At 38.4% G+C, this 19,007-nt stretch overlaps 1 protein-coding gene across 3 annotated transcripts in view; it reads left to right on the top strand.

Annotated features, from left to right (window-relative positions):
* The window catches only part of IARS1 (isoleucyl-tRNA synthetase 1), a 225,591-nt gene that overhangs the window by 190,777 nt on the left and 15,807 nt on the right, over window positions 1-19,007 (top strand). For all 3 annotated transcript variants that reach the window (XM_074958200.1, XM_074958198.1, XM_074958201.1), the window contains exons 32-33: window positions 6,829-6,940; window positions 13,499-13,624. In XM_074958200.1, coding sequence (XP_074814301.1) covers window positions 6,829-6,940; window positions 13,499-13,624 — 238 coding nt within the window. The remainder of the gene's footprint in view (window positions 1-6,828; window positions 6,941-13,498; window positions 13,625-19,007) is intronic.

Raw genomic sequence — 19,007 nt, 5'->3', positions numbered from 1 at the left:
TACAGGGGTGCTTTTGGTCACAAATACACTTTTAAAGGGCTGTATTTTGCCCTTGCATGTATGATAAAGATGATATTGCATTAAAATCAAGTCTAATTTTTATTAAGATCCTCTATAAGGCTTGAAGAAACCATTTTAACCTAGTTTTTAATGATAGTTTTGGAGTTTAGCCTTGCATGATAATACAGAGCAGGCATTTGGAATCTTTTGCTAGGTGGCTTACACTTTTCAGCATCAAAATTTGAGCTGCTTCCTTTGCTTCAGTAGATATTTGGCCTACTTGGACCACACCTTGTCTTGAGCATGCCTTTATCTCCCTATTCTGCTCAGAATGTGCTTGTATGTCACATTAAACAAGAGTGACAAGCCCACATGACGGAAGAGTCTAGGCATAAAATAACTTACTGATTTGATCTGCAGAATGATGTATGCCCTGGGAATATCTGAAAACGAAGAGGTAGATATTCGTGAGTCATTTCTGACCCTGTACTGACACAGAAGGACATATTTGTTTTTCTTATGAATGAACTTGTAATGTCAGAAGAGTTTTTCAAGCAAAGGCTTCTCTTGTCTTTGTTCAACACTGTTAGTCATCTCTTGACAAAGGCATTGGGAAATATTTGACTGAAAATTAGAGAACATGCTGATGTAAGAGTTGGTGAGAACACAGTAAAAGCCTGAGAACTGGCAAGTAGTTTGTCATATTCCGGGTAGATATTTGCTTGTTTGTGATGAATATGGAGCTAGATGCTGCTTGACTGGACTTTTGACCTTAGAAAGTTGATGCCAAATCTGAGAGCAAACACCGGGGAATGTAGGACAGCTGGAAAAAGTGAATTTAGTGTGAATGAAATTATATTCTTAGTAGACTATGCGCAAATGGTGTGTGAAAATGGAATAAATGAGGCACATTATTCTAAAATGCTTTCCATGAGATCTGATTTTCAAGGCCTCATGGAAAGTCCATCTATTTGCTCAGGCTTTTGCCGGAGGGTATAATTGTGGGGCACATTTGTGTTTGTGGCATAACTGTGATGTTGAGTACTGTATTTAGCTTAATACTGGTCAACTTATTTTGTTTTTAGACTTCTGTGAATGTACGAATATGAAAAACCAGAGAAACTTACCTACCCATCTAAAGAGGAAAAGATGTATCGTAGAATAGCTAAGGATGAGCACAAGAGTAATTTTTAATTTTCTCCATCTATGTGATGTTGAGAGCTGATCCTGGCAGAAAGTGCTGGTTTCTTTGTAGATGTGCTGTGTTGAACATGTGCTGCAAATAGCAGAAAGAACAGTCAGCTATTTTTGAAATTAGCAGCTAGTTATTTACAGAGCACATGTGAGATGGTTATGTTGGGTAGGGCTCGTCATGTGAAGATGATGAAAAGAGATCAGACTACAAATATTAAAGAATTTTAGCAGAGATAAAATTTTCTGTGGGAAAAATTGAGTAACTATTGTAAATGGTGAATGGGCCAATGGAAGCACACAACAAAATCTTGATCTTCGTTAAACTGAGTTTTGATAGCTGTTGTTGACTTAAAATCTACAGGCATGGTAGGTCACTCATAAACATTGGCGAAGAATTGATGCAAGTTTCAGATTGATACACTTGAAAAAGCTATTTCATAGTAAACATTTAAAAAAATGCAAACATTTTAATAAAAGGAAATATCAGAGAGGTAAACAGACAATCTTTAACAAATGAAGCACAATGAAGTTAATCTGTGTTTGGTTTCCTTAGATGTATGGCTGTTCTACATATTTAAGTTGTTAATCTGTGTTTGGTTACCATTTAAATTAGGGCTGTAAAGTGATTTTAAAAATTAATTGCGCAATCTTTTTAAGCGTGTGATCAATCTTTTTAAGCACATGATTAAACAACAATAGAATACCATTTATTTAAATATTTTTGGATGTTTTCTACATTTTCAAATATATTGATTTCAATTACAATGCAGAATACAAAGTACACAGTGCTCACTTTATATTTATTTTTTATTACAAATATTTTCACTGTAAAAAACAAAAGAAATAGTATTTTTCAATTCACCTAATACAAGTACTGTAGTGCAATCTCTTTATCATGAAAGTTGAACTTACAAATGTAGAATTATGTACAAAAACCCCTGGTATTGAAAAATAAAACAATGTAAAACTTTAGAGCCTACAAGTCCACTCAGTCCTACTTCTTGTTCAGAAAACAAGTTTGTTTACCTTTGCAGAAGATAATACTGCCTGCTTCTTGTTTACAATGTCACCTGAAAGTGAGAACAGGCGTTTGCATGGCACTTTTCTAGCTGGCGTCCCAAGATATTTACATGCCAGATGTGCTAAAGATTCACATGTCCCTTGATGCTTCAGCCACCTTTCCAGAGGACATGTGTCCATGCTGATGATGGGTTCTGCTCGATAACAATCCAAAGCAGTGTGGACCAACGCATGTTCATTTTCATTATCTGAGTCCGATGCCACCATCAGAGGGTTGATTTTTTTATTTTATTTTTTTGGTGGTTCAGGTTCTGCAGTTTCTGCATCAGAGTGTTGCTCTTTTAAGTCTTCTGAAAGCATGCTCCAAACCTCATCCCTCTCCGATTTAGGAAGGCACCTCACAATGCCTGTTCTCACTTTCAGGTGACGTAATTAAGGATGGGCAGCATTATCTCCCACAAATGTAAACAAACGTGTTTCTCTTAGCGACTGGCTGAACAAGAAGTAGGACTTTTAACATAGTACAGTACCATATTAGCTTTTTTTTTTTTTTTTTAAATCTGCTGCTGCCTGATTGCATACTTCTAGTTCCAAGTTTGCTGTGTGGTTGACCAATCAGTTCATAACTCTGGTGTTCGTAACTCTTAAGTGCTACTGTGTTTGCATTTTGCTCTAGATGTTGGTCATCTTAACTGTCAAATATCAATAACTATTTCAAAAAAAAAAAAAAAAGTTGAAACCCTTTCATTGTAGAATGTGACCTTAAGGTGCATGGTGGTTATGGATGCATGTTTTGTTTTGATTTCACATTTTAAAATTTACTGTATATTAGAAAATGTTATGTCAAAGTCTTCACGATTTTTTGGGGGTACAACGCGTAATTTTTGAAAATGAACTCAAAAAATCATGAGACTTTTATTAAAGTACTAAATGTTGGCTTCTTTTTATGTTGGTTTTTCAGTTTTTGAGCCTTTAGGATTTATGTTTTCGAGGTCTTCTCATTGATCACAAGGGCTAGAAAGTTGAAGGTGGTTTTTTTTTGTTTTTTTTTTGTTTTAAAATGAATGTTGAGATTTGTGCATACTCAAATGAGGCTCAGACCTCCAGCTTTTAAGAGAAACACCAAGTAACATAAGACTGGTAATAGTATCAAGCGAATTGGCAACAATGGGCCGCAAGCAATTGCTGTATTTTACATTGAGCAGAAAAATTCCGCTTCTAACTAAATGTAATGATTTTCTTCACACGCGGAGCAGGCCCACTGACATAGTTCTCTGTATGGAATTCTCACTATAGTCTCTGGAAGATTTTAACAGGGTGGGGTGGAGAAGTAGCTTAATTTCACTTAATTTTTTTTGAAAACCATGCTGCTCAACACTGAAAATTAAATAATCTCATGTAAATTCCAATGAAAGCTAATTGCAAAGGGAATTCAGGAATTGGTAACACTCCAATGCTTTCTCCTTAGTTTAGATTTTGAACTCCAATCACAATAATGATTTTATTTAGAGAAAAAAATATATGGCTCTGACTCCAATCTAGTCCCCATTAACGTTTGTGAAGTTTCCTGCTTCTAGAGTACATGGTGGTAAGGAGACGTTGGAGACCTTTTATAAAGTAAAGAGACGTTGTTAGCTGTGTCCTAAACAAAAAATGTACCTTGGCATTTGTTGTGTGTTAAAGCTTTTACTGTAGATATGCACAACTGTGAAAGGTGAAAATACCTTCCTTTTCACAAGTTACTGCTCTGTGTGTGTGTGTGTGTGTGTGGAAATTCTGTTATACAAACTGCTACCTACCACAACCTGTATTCAGCAATATTTTCAAATAATGTAGTTTTGTGCACAAAATATAACCCCTAATTTATACCTATAGATATTTTTGTGCATACAGCAGTTAAATGAATAACTGCAGAGGTGTTAGCAAATCGGGTCCAATATGAATTTGAAACTATTTTATACATAAAAAGAAAAGGAGGACTTGTGGCACCTTAGAGACTAACAAATTTATTTGAGCATAAGCTTTCGTGAGCTACAGCTCACTTCATTGGATGCATCCGATGAAGTGAGCTGTAGCTCACGAAAGCTTATGCTCAAATAAATTTGTTAGTCTCTAAGGTGCCACAAGTCCTCCTTTTCTTTTTGTGAATACAGACTAACACGGCTGCTACTCCAAAACCTATTTTATACATAGACTTTCTTCTGTGTTTGTGGAACTCACTAAGTGCTTTTCATGTCAACATTGGTATAGAATAAGATTATATAACTTTTTAAAACGCTTAAAGTGGAAAAGATCTAGAGAACATAGTGCATATATATTCCCCAAAGCACCTTGCAGATGAATTGAAAGCTAGCAGGTTGTTTTTTACCAAATGTATGAACAGTTGAGTGCAATTTGTTAAGCCAACAGTTTTGTATGAATTTGAACTTGTATGCAGACTCAAGATGAAATCAAGTTTAAACTCTTTTTGCTGAAAGTATTTTGTTTGAACTAACCTCATCCCTTATCTGATGTTCGCAGTGATTGTCAGCTCTTCATGTAGGACCTCAATCTCACATCTCATAGCAAACTGACTTCCAAAAGGCTTGTTCTAACAAATGGCAAAATTTAATACCCTTATTGTGGAAAATACTGTGGGAAGGACAAGTACATGATTTAGTGTATTGATTCTTTAATTGCTAATAGGAGAGAGCCCTCCTCAAGAGCTCTTTCTCCTGCTTTCATGACTGACAGCCTCTAGACTCATCATGGACAAGAAGCCTCCCAGATGAATTTTGTTCCCTTCCTTGGGCCTCTAATCATCTAACCCAAATGTTCCTCCTCAAAACACATCCCTATGCTTCTTATCAGAAAGGCAGTTAAGTTAGTTCTCATACCTCCTATATTAGAACCCAGCTCTTTGAAAAGAGAAGCTACCATGTAAATAGAAAAGGAGGACTTGTGGCACCTTAGAGACTAACCAATTTATTTGAGCATGTTCAAATAAATTGGTTAGTCTCTAAGGTGCCACAAGTCCTCCTTTTCTTTTTGTGAATACAGACTAACACGGCTGTTACTCTGAAACCTACCATGTAAATGGTAGTTACATGTTTGTCTCTATTTACAGATTATATTTGTTTCCAAATAAAAGGATCTCTCCACAGCATCCTGCACCAGCATTAATTTGAACACAGTTTGTGTTAAGAATTGAAAATTCCACCCAGCATGGCCATGCTATAGATCGTAGACTGAGAACGGCATTGTTCACTATAACTTTCATGGAAGTTAATGTTTGAATGAGAGTACAAACTACATTTTGTTTTTCCAGCTCTGTCACAGACTTCCTGTATGATAATGGGCAAGTCACTTAATTTCTCTATCCCTCAATTCCTCATCTGCAAAATGAAAATACTATTATTTCCATTTCTCACAGGGGTGATGAAAGAGTGAATTAATGTTTCTGGGGTAGTCAGATACCACTGTGAGTGCCATAGAGAAAAGTTGGCTTGTAATGAAAACCTTAACTCTTTTCGAATGTATGCATTAAAATACTGTTGACTTACATGATCCCATACTAGTTCTCAAATAATATAATGTACATTATCACAGGGTTATTTCTATACCTGCTATAGGATATCAGTTATATTTTTTCAGTTATTGTCATACATATGTCTGAATAAATTTCAGACTGGGGGAGTAGGTCTGGGAATTATTAAAATAATGTGCTTCCAATAAGCATAAGGTTCTGTATACCCCAAAGAACACACACCTGTCGTCTTTTTTTCCCTGTCCACTTCTGCATATTTTTAATGTGGAAGAATCCTAAACTGAATAGGAATAAAGAAAAAACAAAGCTTCAAGCATGTGAAGAATCCATTACCAGGAAATGCTGACTTTTCTGCTGTCAGGAGGAGAATGCTCTGCATCATTGCTAGGAGAATGCTCTGCATCATTACTTAAATAGCATAGTCCATGATTCAGGTGCTTTTGCTTGCTTAGAACTTGCTTTCTGACTAATTGCAGGGTGTTTCTGACTTTAAGGTGTTGGGGGAAGAAGCAGGAGAACAAAACCAGCCCACAGTTCATGTGTCTTTCTCCATATTCCAGAGGTTTTAAGAAATTTTTCCGTAGCACTTCACAGCAAGGTGGAAAGTGGGGTTAAGTGTAGGCTTGTGGTTTGGACATGGGACAAAATTCAGGAGACAGAAGTTTTTCCTCAGCTCTGCCACTGTCCTGTTGTTTGACCTTGGGCAAGTTATTTATGATTTCATTTTCAAAGGTGTTCAAGCACTTGCGGTCCCCATTGACGTCAGTGGGATTTGTGGACCACAGCACTTCAGAAAATTAGGCCGTTCTAGCTCTCTGTACTCCAGTTCCTCCCCCTTCCCCTCTTCTTTATCTCATAGGTGTAATAAGGGTGAATTTATTCATACTCACAACACTCTCTCAGATCCTGAGAGAGAGAACGCTGTAGAATTTACCATTTTATTATGTTCTCATGTAATTATTTTTAACATGATCCATAGAATGGATCCTAATGTGCTTAATTTGAGGCATATGTTTTGTTTTGGTTTTATATCTTAATAGAGTACTATTGAAGTAAAAATAATACTCTTGGTTTGGTTTTGTTTTTAGCTGAAGGGGTCAGAACTAGAAATCACACTTGTCAGAGGAGGCTTACATCATCGTGTTGACCCAGCCTGTGCTTATGTCAATCTCAACATTTGTATTAATGGTAAAGAGCAAGGTAGGAGATTTTTGTTTTAACTAGACATATTTAATGTTTCAGAGCCATCACCGCATAAGATGAATTAAGGAATAATATGAAAGATAACTGAACAAAGAGGTTATGTGCACAAGGTGGTGCTGACTTCCTTTATGAGTCGTTGTAAATAGTATTTGATAAAGATTTATTGAGGAAATCTAACTATCACTGTTATAACTACGTCTTTCAATGAAAGATGATACTCAACTGGGTAAAAGAAAATAGTGCGTATAATGCTTTTTAATTTATTTATTTAACACTACATGCACATAAGGTTTTGCAAAAGACACAGTGCCCTGCTGAAAGAGTTGACAACCTAAGTATCCAACCCAGAAATCATTTTACTACGGTGTGTAGCACATACTGCTCTGAATAGCCAAATGAACTATTCAGAAGTAAGCACTATGCTTGTTGATAAATATTTTGCAGGATTGGATGCTAAATTAAAACAAGAATGGGGGTATAGCAGGTGGCCTGTGCCTGAAAGAGCCTGAGGAATCAGGGAGCAGCAAGCTTTTGCTTAAGGAGAAGCACAACCGGAAAGTGATGGAAACCAGCTGATCCAGTTGAGTGCAAATGGTTGGCTCTGAATAGATTCCCAGGGTAATTTCCCAAATCAGAAGAGAGAGCACCACATTCTCATAGCTCCATACTTACTGAGGCAGCTTCGGCTGTTTGACCTACTGCAAATGTCCATCCAACCACGGATCCAGCTCCTGGACTGTTTAGACCTGATCTCCCAACACCACAGCCAGGTACTCCACCCAGACATGAAATTACTGTGACTGAGGGCATGACAGTTGGCTGGTACCATAAACAAGGACTGTTCCCTGCAGGTCCAGGAAATCCTGACAGAGAGCAGAAAATATTTAACCAGAAAGACTTATTCATCTCCTTGTGAGTGGTTTTCAATATGGATAGCCCAACATGGTCTGAATCTGATTCAGACCTCAATACCATAGATATTTGACTACCTGTTGCACTTAAGAGGCTGATATTTCACTTCTAAGGTCCAACTTGCAGCAATTTCAGCTTGACATCCTCTGGTACAGTCATGCTCTGTCTTTTCTCATCCAATAATAACAGAGTTCCTCAAAAGGTTGTTACGTATTTACCCACAGATCAGAGAACCTACTTCTGCCAGAGACTTCAACATAGTCAACCTGAGGTTCATAGAGCCTCCTTCTGAACCTCTTTCACAATGTTCCTTACATCACTGTGCTGACTCTGAAGATGGTCTTCCTCATGCTGGTCACTTGGGCCAGGAGTGATTGAGCTTCAGATGCTTGTAACTGAACCCCCTATACAACAAAGGGGTACTAAAATCTGACCTGAAATTCATTCCCAAAGTAGTTTCAGACTTCCATTTAAACCAATCAATCAACCTATCATCTTCCTGAAACCACACTCTGCACCAGAAGAAAACAAGTTGCCTGCATTAGTTGTGTCCAGGACTTTACTTTGTGACATTAATAGGCGCAATCCATTCAGACTGTTGCAGTGTCTATGTCCAGCTATAGATGGGCATTCTGAAGGTTAGGTCATCTCATCACAGCAACTTTCAAAATGGATAATGTGATGTATCTCACTGTGTCACCTGTTGATTGGAGTTGGCTTTCACGCAGAACATCTAGGCTCCCTCCAGTGGCATCCTCCTCCTGCTTCAGAAATATAATAATACAGTATCAGAAATCTGCAAAGTGTTGATGTGGAGTAACCCACTGGACCTTTGTCTAACATAGTGTCTTGGATTTAACTGATAGGTCAAACTCTCAGGAGAGCAGAACTACAATTCCTATTTGACTGATGCAGCTGGAACTCCTCATTCCCACTGTTTTGATGGGATACTGTTTGTGAGTGACCTACAGTGGGATCCACCCTGACACATACTCAAAAGGATGGTTACGTATACTTAAGGCTGTGATTTAGTCACAGAGGTCGCAGAAGTCACGGAATCGGTGACTTCCTGCAGCTCCCAACCACCACAAGCTGAAGTCACAGAGGCCGCTGAGTCTCCCGCTGCCTGCTGTGGCAGGGAATTATGGGGTACCCCGCCAACTCTGGCGGCCCCTGGAGCTCCAAATCCCTGTGGGTGGCAGGGATACCCCGCAGCTCCCTGCCGCCGCCACTGGCAGGGGTATCCTGCAGCTCCCAGTGGGTGGTGGCATGGCAGAATGCAGATAAAACCATAAGAATGGCCATGCTGGGTCAGACCATCTAGCCCTGTATCCTGTCTTCTGGCAGTGGCCAATGCCAGGTGCTTCAGAGGGAATGAAAAGAATAGATAATCATCAAGTAATCCATCCACTGTCGCCCATTCCCAGCTCCTGGCAAAACCACAGAGCAGGAGACATATAATTGTCCATCAAGGAGTTCAGTCACAAATTTTAATTTTTTTTAACAAGCGTCATCAGCTGGAAGCATGTCCTCTGGAATAGTTGTTGAAGCATGAAGGGGCATACGAATGTTTAGCATATTTGGCATGAAAATACCTTGCAATGCCAGTGTGGCGGGTTGGATCCCACCCTTCCGGAGTGCCTCCTGTTGTGCTGGGGTCCCACTGAGCCTGCCTGTCCCACCAGCCTGGGTTCCCCTTACTCTGGGCTGTTGTGACAGGCTCTCAAGCTCCCTTCCAGCGTATACACAGGTAGGGACACATCCAGCTGCAGAATCACACAGTCTGCAGTCAGCTCTGTGTGGGAAGACTCAGCTCAGGAAATTGCCCAGCATGCTGGTGCATGCACTCCCTGGAGTATAAACCCAAAATTATATTGTCTTGCATTGTATAGAGATCTATACAGCGTAAGATCATGAAATTCACCTACTCCCTCAATGTGGAGGAAGATATGCACAACTTTTTGCGCCCCCCCCTCCCCCCCAGTTATGAATTGCACAAACTGGGTTTAGAATAAACAAGAAAACAAGTTTATTTACTACAAAAGGTAAATTTTAAGTGATTATAAGGGATAGCAAACAGGACAAAGCAGATTACTGAGCAAATAAAACAAAACACGTAAACTAGGCTTAATACATTAAAGAAATTTGGCTACAAATAGTAAGTTCTCACCCTAAATGTTGCAGGTTGCAGAGTTTCTTGAAGGTAAACTGAACTGCTTGCAGTTTAAATCTCCAGGGTTTCCTTTTACAGACTGACCTTTCTCACCTGGGCTCAGCCCCTGGCGCCCCTCATCTTAGTTCCTTTGTTTCTTCAGGTTTTTTCAGCAGTCTTTCTTCCTGGGCAGGGAGGCAGTGGAGAAGAGCCAAGATTAACTCACTCGCCAGCCTTAAATAGGATTTGCATATGGCGGGAATCCTTTGTTTCCCATCCTGTGGAAAAATATCAGCATTTTAAGACCCGCTATCCAGTACCAGATGACATGATCACATGACCCTGCAGTGTCAAAGCAGCATCCCAAGCAACTTCTCGGGAGGGAGATTAGTATCTTCAAAGTCCTATTGTCCTTCCTAATGGCCCAGCCAGGCTGATTGCATATTGTCTGATGGGCGATCCCCAAGTACACACACAGTTGTAATTGTTACATAGTCAATATTTCTAACTTCAGATACAAAAAATGATACATGCATATAAACTGGATAATTACATTCAGTAAATCATGACCTTTCTAATGATCCTGCACCTGACCCATCTTGCATAAAACATATCATAGTTATGCCATATTCATATAACAATATTTCTATGAAGAATATGGGGTGTAAGGTCAGAGCCGGTTACAAAAGTGCCATGCGAACACCTGTGCTCACTTTCAGGTGACATTGTAAATAAGAAGCGGGCAGGATTATCTCCCATAAATGTAAACAAACTTGTTTGTTTTAGTGAATGGCTGAACAAGAAGTAGGACTGAATGTACTTGCAGGAGCTGAAGTTTTACATTGGTTTTTTTTAGTGCAGTTATGAAAAAAATAATTGTACATTTGTAAATTGCACTTTCACAATAAAGAGATTGCACTACAGTACTTATATGAGGTGAATTGAAAAATACTATTTTTATTCTTTTTTACAGTGCAGATATTTGTGATAAAATAATATAAAGAGAGCACTGTACACTTTGTATTCTGTGTTGTAATTGAAATCAATATATTTTAAAATGTAGAAAAAAATCTAAAATTTGATAAATTTCAATTGGTATTCTGTTATTAACAATGTGATTAAAACTGCAATTAATCACAATTAATTTTTTTAACCAAGTTAATTTGTTTTGAGTTAATTGCTTGAGTTAATTGTGATTAATGGATAGCCCTGGAAATAATGCATTCACAACTATCTTGTCGAGTTCTAGTGCTCAGATTTTGTTTATTTCACTGATATGACACATAGCAGTGAAATATATGTTCCTTCAGCCTACCAGAACCTAAGCTGTGGTATTCACTTGACTGATGCATGATAGGGAAGTACACTAATAAATCCAGTACAAGATTAAACATTGTTTTTGAAGACTTCCATTCTTTACAGTGTGTAAGATTTTTCTGTGTTCAAATATGATGTCAGTCTCCAAGGGACACAGGGATTCACCCTGAGAGGAGCAAACCCAAAATGCCAGCTGGGATATTGCAGCTCCCATAAGATACTGAAAATAATTGGGTTTGGGTATTGCACTGTTTTGTTTTTGAAATGATGGCAGTATTTTGAGGTGATATGTTTATTATGAATATCAAAATGATAATAGCTTAAATTCTCTTTTTAAAGGTGCCTCTGAGAGGGTCTTTTGTGTTTTAATTGAACTTGAATGCTAAATTTGTGGTGGAACACCAATTTAACTGTATTCATGTTGACACTTCCTTAATAGAAATCTGTAGCATAAAATAGTGTCTGTCTACAGGGCAAAATACTGCATGTCTATAGAGCATCACTATTTTGGACTTTACCCAGTATGTGCTTAAGAGTGATCAAGCTGCCAGTTAATTGTAAACCACTCCTACATTTGGCACATGAGTTACTTTCACTTAATTTCAAATATACTGCACCGTGCCATCATGTAATATATACATAAATAATTGATTTGATTTCATTATAGTCTCTTAATTTAATTTGCATGTATGTACATCTCCCTGGTAGATTAATATGCAAACCAATCTCCTGCATGTGCTAGATTTTAATGAGTGTGTATTGCATTTAGGCCAGTCCTTGCCTACAGACAGCCCCCCAACCTGAAGCAAATACTCACCAGCAACCACACACCACACAACAGAACCATTAACCCAGGAATCTATCCTTGCAACAAAGCCCGTTGCCAACTGTGTCCACGTATCTATTCAGGGGACACCATCACAGGGCCTAATCACATCAGCCACACTATCAGAGGCTCGTTCACCTGCACATCTACTAATGTGATATATGCCATCATGTGCCAGCAATGCCCCTCTGCCATGTACATTGGTCAAACTGGACAGTCTCTAGGTAAAAGAATAAATGGACACAAATCAGATGTCAAGAATTATAACATGCATAAACCAGTCGTAGAGCACTTCAATCTCTCTGGTCACTCGATCTCAGACCTAAATGTCGCAATATTACAACAAAAAGACTGCAAAAACAGACTCCAACGAGAGACTGCTAAATTGGAATTAATTTGCAAACTGGATACAATTAACTTAGGCTTGAATAGAGACTTGGAGTGGATGGGTCATTACACAAAGTAAAACTATTTCTCCATGTTTATTCCCCCCCCACTGCTCCTCGGACATTCCTGTTAACTGCTGGAAATGGCCCACCTTGATTATCACTACAAAAGGTTTTCTCCCCCCGCTCTCGTGCTGGTAATAGCTCATCTTAAGTGATCACTCTCCTTACAGTGTGTATGATAACACCCATTTTTTCATGTTCTGTGTGTATATAAATCTCCTCACTGTATTTTCCACTGAATGCATCCAATGAAGTGAGCTGTAGCTCACGAAAGCTTATGCTCAAATAAATTGGTTAGTCTCTAAGGTGCCACTAGTACTCCTTTTCTTTCTGCGAATATACATTCAGTGTATATTTTTGAGTTGTATATTGATTTATCCAATACAATATAAAACATTTGCACACAGGATTTTGGTGTAGCAAAGGAGCACATTATTTGTATTTACACTTTTCAAGAAATACCCAAATTGTCTACGTCACATACAAATAAGTATGTCTCTGTACTGTTATTTTGTTACTAAGATGGCATCATGCATAAATATTTGCTTCCTTTTAGATTTAAATTCATTTTTCTGTCAAAGTGTATAGGATTATTGCTGATTAAAGCTACTGAGAGACGCCCACACAAATTCTTCAGTGGAGATTAGATTTCTTTTTACTAAACCGATCCAGAAACAGAGTTTTTTTCTCTTATAATGGGCTTAATTTAAGAAAAGAGGAGACCCATAGTTCATATTCCTGGGATAAAGAAATGTGAGACACATTTTTTCATTCACTATAATCAGTATTGATTTTACATAATATAGCAAACCAATTCTAAGTAGTTCATCATTGCAACATATAAATTCATTTCTTAAATAAAATTCATTTTAATTCTTCATTTTTGTTTTTATTTTTAGATGGTGTGTTGCTGCTGGAAAATCCAAAAGGAGATAATAAATTAAACTATACCAAACTTGTGGATGTTGTGTCCTGCATTTTTGGCCTTAAAGATTCAGAGCTGTCAGTTTTCAATGGAAAATCAGGTAAGTGGTGTTTGCGGATGAAAGCTGAGAAAGTGCATACAGTAGCAATTCAGTTGATTTTTCAAAGAATGTCACTGGCAGCTTGTATCCTTTAATGTATCATTTTCTCAGATTGTGTATATGAAGTTTCTAAAAAAGAGCTCCTGGGAAGTATGCCCAGTATTCTAGGGCTGATTTTTACTAAGCATATGAGAACATGTTTGTAGATAGTTTACAGTTATAAACTATCTAAATGGTTTTAAAAGTTCTTGCTAAATGGTGTTCATCACTTTTGTTATGCAATCCATTTCCAATTTGTATTTCTTTTTCAGTTCTCATTAGGATGAAATTTCATCCATTTCAGAAAGCATTTTCATCAGTTTAGTACTGTACCATGAGTTGGCAAGCTGCCATGAAATATAGTTGCGTGATTTTGCAAATACACTAATAGTTGGAGTTAAACTTAAATTGAGTACAAACTGATTTTCCTTTTTAGTCAAATTCTTTGCTGTTGCCATACTTTTGTATTTTACAGCAGAGCAGTTTGAAGATCTCCAGGCTTCTTCTGTTAGAGAACAGTTTATTTTGAAAACATTTTTATAGGATTGAATTTGTGCTCAGACTCTGTAAACAAATGAAAATGTAAAGTGCATTTTATGGGTTATGTACAGAGCACACATAATTTAGCAAGCATAACGGAGATAGAGTGGCTGATACAACAGAAACTAAACACTGAAAAATGTTGCAATTCGTGACCATGAGATGTTAGCAAACAAGCTGGCTTTATTTTCTTGTCTTTGAGATCAAGATTCTGTTTTATGATAAGATTACATTTTGTATTCTGTTGTATTAGAATTAAGGGACAATTGATTGGCTGGTAGTGTAAAGACCCTAAGTAACCAAACCACTCAGTGAATAAATCAAAAAAGAGAAAAGAATTAGCTGCATCAAAGTAAAAACTTTGATTAGCAAGAATTGGAAATTTATTTTTATAGTATATTAGTGAGTTCTTTACAGACATGTCACCGTGAGTAGTATTGCTCTAGAGTTTTAAAAACTGAAGCATTTAAAGTTAATATGGATTCTGCAAATTAGACAATTCAAGGTTCAACAGGATTGGATAAAGGAGACCTGAAGACAGTGTTTGCAAAATTGACAGAGGTCAATGGTTATGAAAAATTTATTTTTTATCTTTAAAATTACTTAATCCTGAAGAATAGCTAATATTAAAGGGAAGGGGGGGAGATGGAGGTAATAATTTGATCATCGTGAATGGAAACTATGAACAGTTGCCCTAAAATTCCTACAGGGCTATTAGGAGCAGAAGTTTGTGGCCATACATTACATCACTGGACCAGTAACTTGCCTTAGATCTGTGTCCCCACCATTTTTTTTCTTACATTTTTGCTTTCCTGTTTCTCACTCCCTGAAAAAATATTTTTTCTCTTCATGTCTTTAGTAGAAGTCTTTTGGGGTACCCTCACTGAGTCTCTCTATCTGACACACTCCATTTGCCTTATTCAGCTTGTTAATAGCCAGGACGCTTAAAGTGGTTGGTTGCACAGAACCAAGTGGAATATTTCTACCATATGAAAAGAGTACTCTGCTTTTCAGGATTGCTTAACAAGATCATTTAAAATAAAGTTGGCTGTGGAAGAAAACCTTTCCTTAAAATAATTTTCCAAATAGCAACAATGTATTGTATTTGGAATGAGGAGAACAAAATCAAAGTAGTCTGGTGTGAAGTTGTAGAGATAAGTAGTCGGTAGAACCAAAGTAGCTGATTGGTTGGACAGAAGGGTGCAGCATTCTATTTGCTCCCAAGGGGAGGATTTATAAGCCCTTCCCCTTGTCCAAGGGTACCATTCTGCTCAGGGAAGATACCCTCTCCCCATCTCTCCACGGTATTAAGGAAGGGCTGTGTTTTGGGGCATTGCTCTGGGCATCGTGCTAACTGCCTTTTTGGAGGTAGGAAGGAATTTTTCCCTCACTGCCAGATTGGTCTGGATAGGGTGGGTTTTCTAGTCTTCCTCTCAGTCTTCCAACCTTGGTGGGTAGGTTACACTGTAAAATTCAATTTATTGCTACTTGACAGTAGTCCAGTTAAGGTGATTGTTCAGTGGCGGGTCTGGTATCTCCTAAAGAAGGTGGGGAATGGGGTTGGAGCACCTTATGTCTGGTACAGCGAGGACACAGCCCTCTCTTCTCCAGATCCTTAACCCTTGTCTGAGGCGAGGGTGGTGGGGCCTCAGGACATTGCTGGGACCGAGTTGGGTGAGGGCTAACAGCAGCCTTCAACTTGCTTCTGAGCAACTTTCTTACAAAGAAAGAATGACCTGAACTGGATAAGTTATTGCTGGATAATTCTCAGATGTGTTCCTTAATGAAGCTGTGGCCTATTTAAATCACATTCCTGATGTCTAGTCTTTCTTCCTGTGGCGTCCAGGACAAAGGGTCTCAGCAGAAAATAAATAAAGCTGTAAACCATTTAAAATGAAAAGTATTTTTTTAAACAGTTAAGATTAAATGTACACATTGTGCAGTTGTGGATAAGCTAAATTTTTTTCCCCTTGGGAGGTGGTTTGGCCTAGATTGAGAAGGACTAGGGTTTTGGGAAGTCCATCTTACTGCCATCCCAGTTGAGTGGCTGTGCTTTCCAACTACAAACCTCAGCTCCAGGCTGAACTGAAGGTTTTTTTAAAAGCTTTAATATTGATGTACAATGATGGTTTGTGATTTTTCACACTTTTTATATCAAGTATGTGAAAATATTGCTTTCCGTCTACTCTGAAAGACTTTTTTTTTTTAAGTAAATGGTGACAATATTGCAGATGGAGAGTTGTCTTTGTGTTGACATGGCAACGGCTCTGTGATGCAAAATACTAGAGTTACTTGAAAGATAAATCACAATTCCTGTCACTCATGCTTGTCCACCTCCTACCTGGATTATTCCAGTGATCCAGTATTACTGTGAGCTCCTTGGACCATGTCTCTTACTTGTTCTGTAAAACACCTTGCACATTTAAGGTGCTGTATAATTAATACATAGTAATCATGGGTTTAGTGCATGGCAGTGCTAGGCACAGCTGCTCTAGCTTCATGCAGCTTAAAAATAACTGCCGCTACATCTCTCTACGTTATAAATTCTTCTCACTAAGTATTGTGCATTAGTGACTTGATTTTTTTTTTTCTGCTTTGTTTGCAAAGTAAGTGTTAACCCTCTGGAGACAGCAGACACATACACATGTAAACACATCCCCTTCAGCATTCTGTTTGCTGGAAAATGCTAACATAAAATTTAAGTTTAGCTTTAACCCGGCCCTTTATTCCTGAAAACTGTTGGCTTCATGAGAAAGCAGGGAATTTTGTGCATTTCTTTATTGCGTAAGGATCTTGTGGAATATTTTGTTTCCATAAATACTTGCTGTTGCATCAAATACTCCCCCTGATCTTTGGAGTAAGATGTTCCATACCATTAGTTTCACATTAAAATGAAATGAACAGACAGAAGCAATACACTTGTCAGAACATATTAACAGAGAGGACTATAGCTCCCCAAGTGATGAGGGTCATTGGTAAGCTTTGTCATTGTCTGATTCAGCATTTTGAAGGGAAAACTTAGCCATATCAGCTTTAGTGAAGTCCATTGACATAGTGTTCTAAATTATTTATCCCTCCTATGGTCTCATTTTACTACAACAAAGATGGTGTCAGGATGTTTTAGTATCTTAAAATCTTTGGTTTTTCAGTTAGTGGCTTAGATGGGAAAATACTTTTTTGTTCCTAGTGTTATACCCACAAGGTTAGATATTTACTGTGAGTAGCTGAAAGCCCATGCTGTCTCATGGGTGTAATTTGTAAAGTTATATGTGGTATTTTTAAAGCCAAAAATAGCTGAGAACTTTAAATAATTGGATAGTAACAGGCCATGAATCCCAGTGATGATTGAACCTGGTGATGTTCTAAGCAAAAAGAGCTCACAACCGTGCTTGTTTTTTCAACCTGTTTTTTCTGAGCCCCTCCCCCCCCCCCATGCAATAAAAATTCCATGGCCCACCTGTGCAACAACTGTTTTTCACTAGATTTAAAAGCCAGGGCTGGCGTTAGGGGGTAGCAAGAGGAGCAACTGCCCAGGGCCCCATGCCACAGGGGGCCCCATGAGGCTAGGTTGCTCAGGCTTCAGCTTCAGCCCCAAGGAGCAGGGCTTGGGATTCAGCTTTCTTCCCTGGGCCCCAGTGAGTCTAACGCTGGCCCTGCTCTCTGGTTTATTTTGGTGGCCCCCCAGGTGGCCCCAGACCCCTGGTTGACAACTGCTGTTGTGGCTGTTTCCATCACTTCACACTGATTCAGCAGACATTCTGGGCTTCAGAGTGATGTTTAGGGTCATTGTTGTGTTCATGTGTGGGTGGTTGTGTTGGATTTATGTCTCGGAGGTTTGTGTTGATTTATGTGAGTGGCTTTAGGGTGCATGGGTGTGACAGTTGGGCCAAGTAATCCACTGTTTGTGCACAACTTTGTCATACAGCTCATGAAACTGTTGCATGCAACTTAGCTGTAGAGTGAGGGTGGTGACTGGTTGAGTTATCTCTGATATCATAATAGTTTAGGACTCTTGGCCTGTCATAGATTCTTGTCTTACAGTAGCTGTACACTGCATGAGTGTAATTCGTTAAGTCAAAATGGCTGAGAACTAAAAAATTGGAGGGTAGCAGACCAGAAAACGCGGTGATAATTCAACCTAGTGATATTCTGCACAAAAAGAGTTCTCAGCCATGTTTGTAGCTGCTTCCATCACTTCACACTGACACAATAGACATTTTAGGCTTCCGAGTGACATTCCTGGACTCTTATTATATAGATACATTTATGGGCTTGTCTACATGGAAACAATGCTTGGCATGCTAGTGTACTGTTGAATCACAGCCTGACTTAGCTACACTGAGTCTCCATGTAGTCAAGCTCTGCTGGTTAAAAGCTTGAGTGACAAGTGAGTCACCTCTCTCTGAGAGGTGCCAGCTCCATCACTCCAGGCCACTGCTTATCAAAAAGGGGGCATGAGAAAGTAAACATTTTAGTTGTTGCTCTTTGACTCTGTTTTGGGTATTTTACATGCAAACGCCAAGGGCTTCACACACAATCAAATCATTTTATTAGCCACTGCCTTTGCATTAATTGGCATCTGAAGCGTCAGAAAAATATCTTTAATAAATCATTGTCTAAAACATGTTCTACGATGCTTCAGCTAACAAAATTGAGATAGAAGCAAAGACTTCAAAGTTTTAATTTGATGGTTTGGAAACGGCTGATACAAAGGAATCATTGTTGGCTTACTATAAACTATGAAGCAAAATATTTATTTATTGTATATATAGTTTTGATTCTAGAAGTTGACTACCGAGTACGT

Source organism: Natator depressus, chromosome 7, assembly GCF_965152275.1.
Source record: "Natator depressus isolate rNatDep1 chromosome 7, rNatDep2.hap1, whole genome shotgun sequence".
NCBI lineage: Eukaryota > Metazoa > Chordata > Testudines > Cheloniidae > Natator > Natator depressus.
The sequence above is the reverse complement of the archived record's forward strand: the minus strand, read 5'-3'. Positions and strand labels throughout refer to the sequence as shown.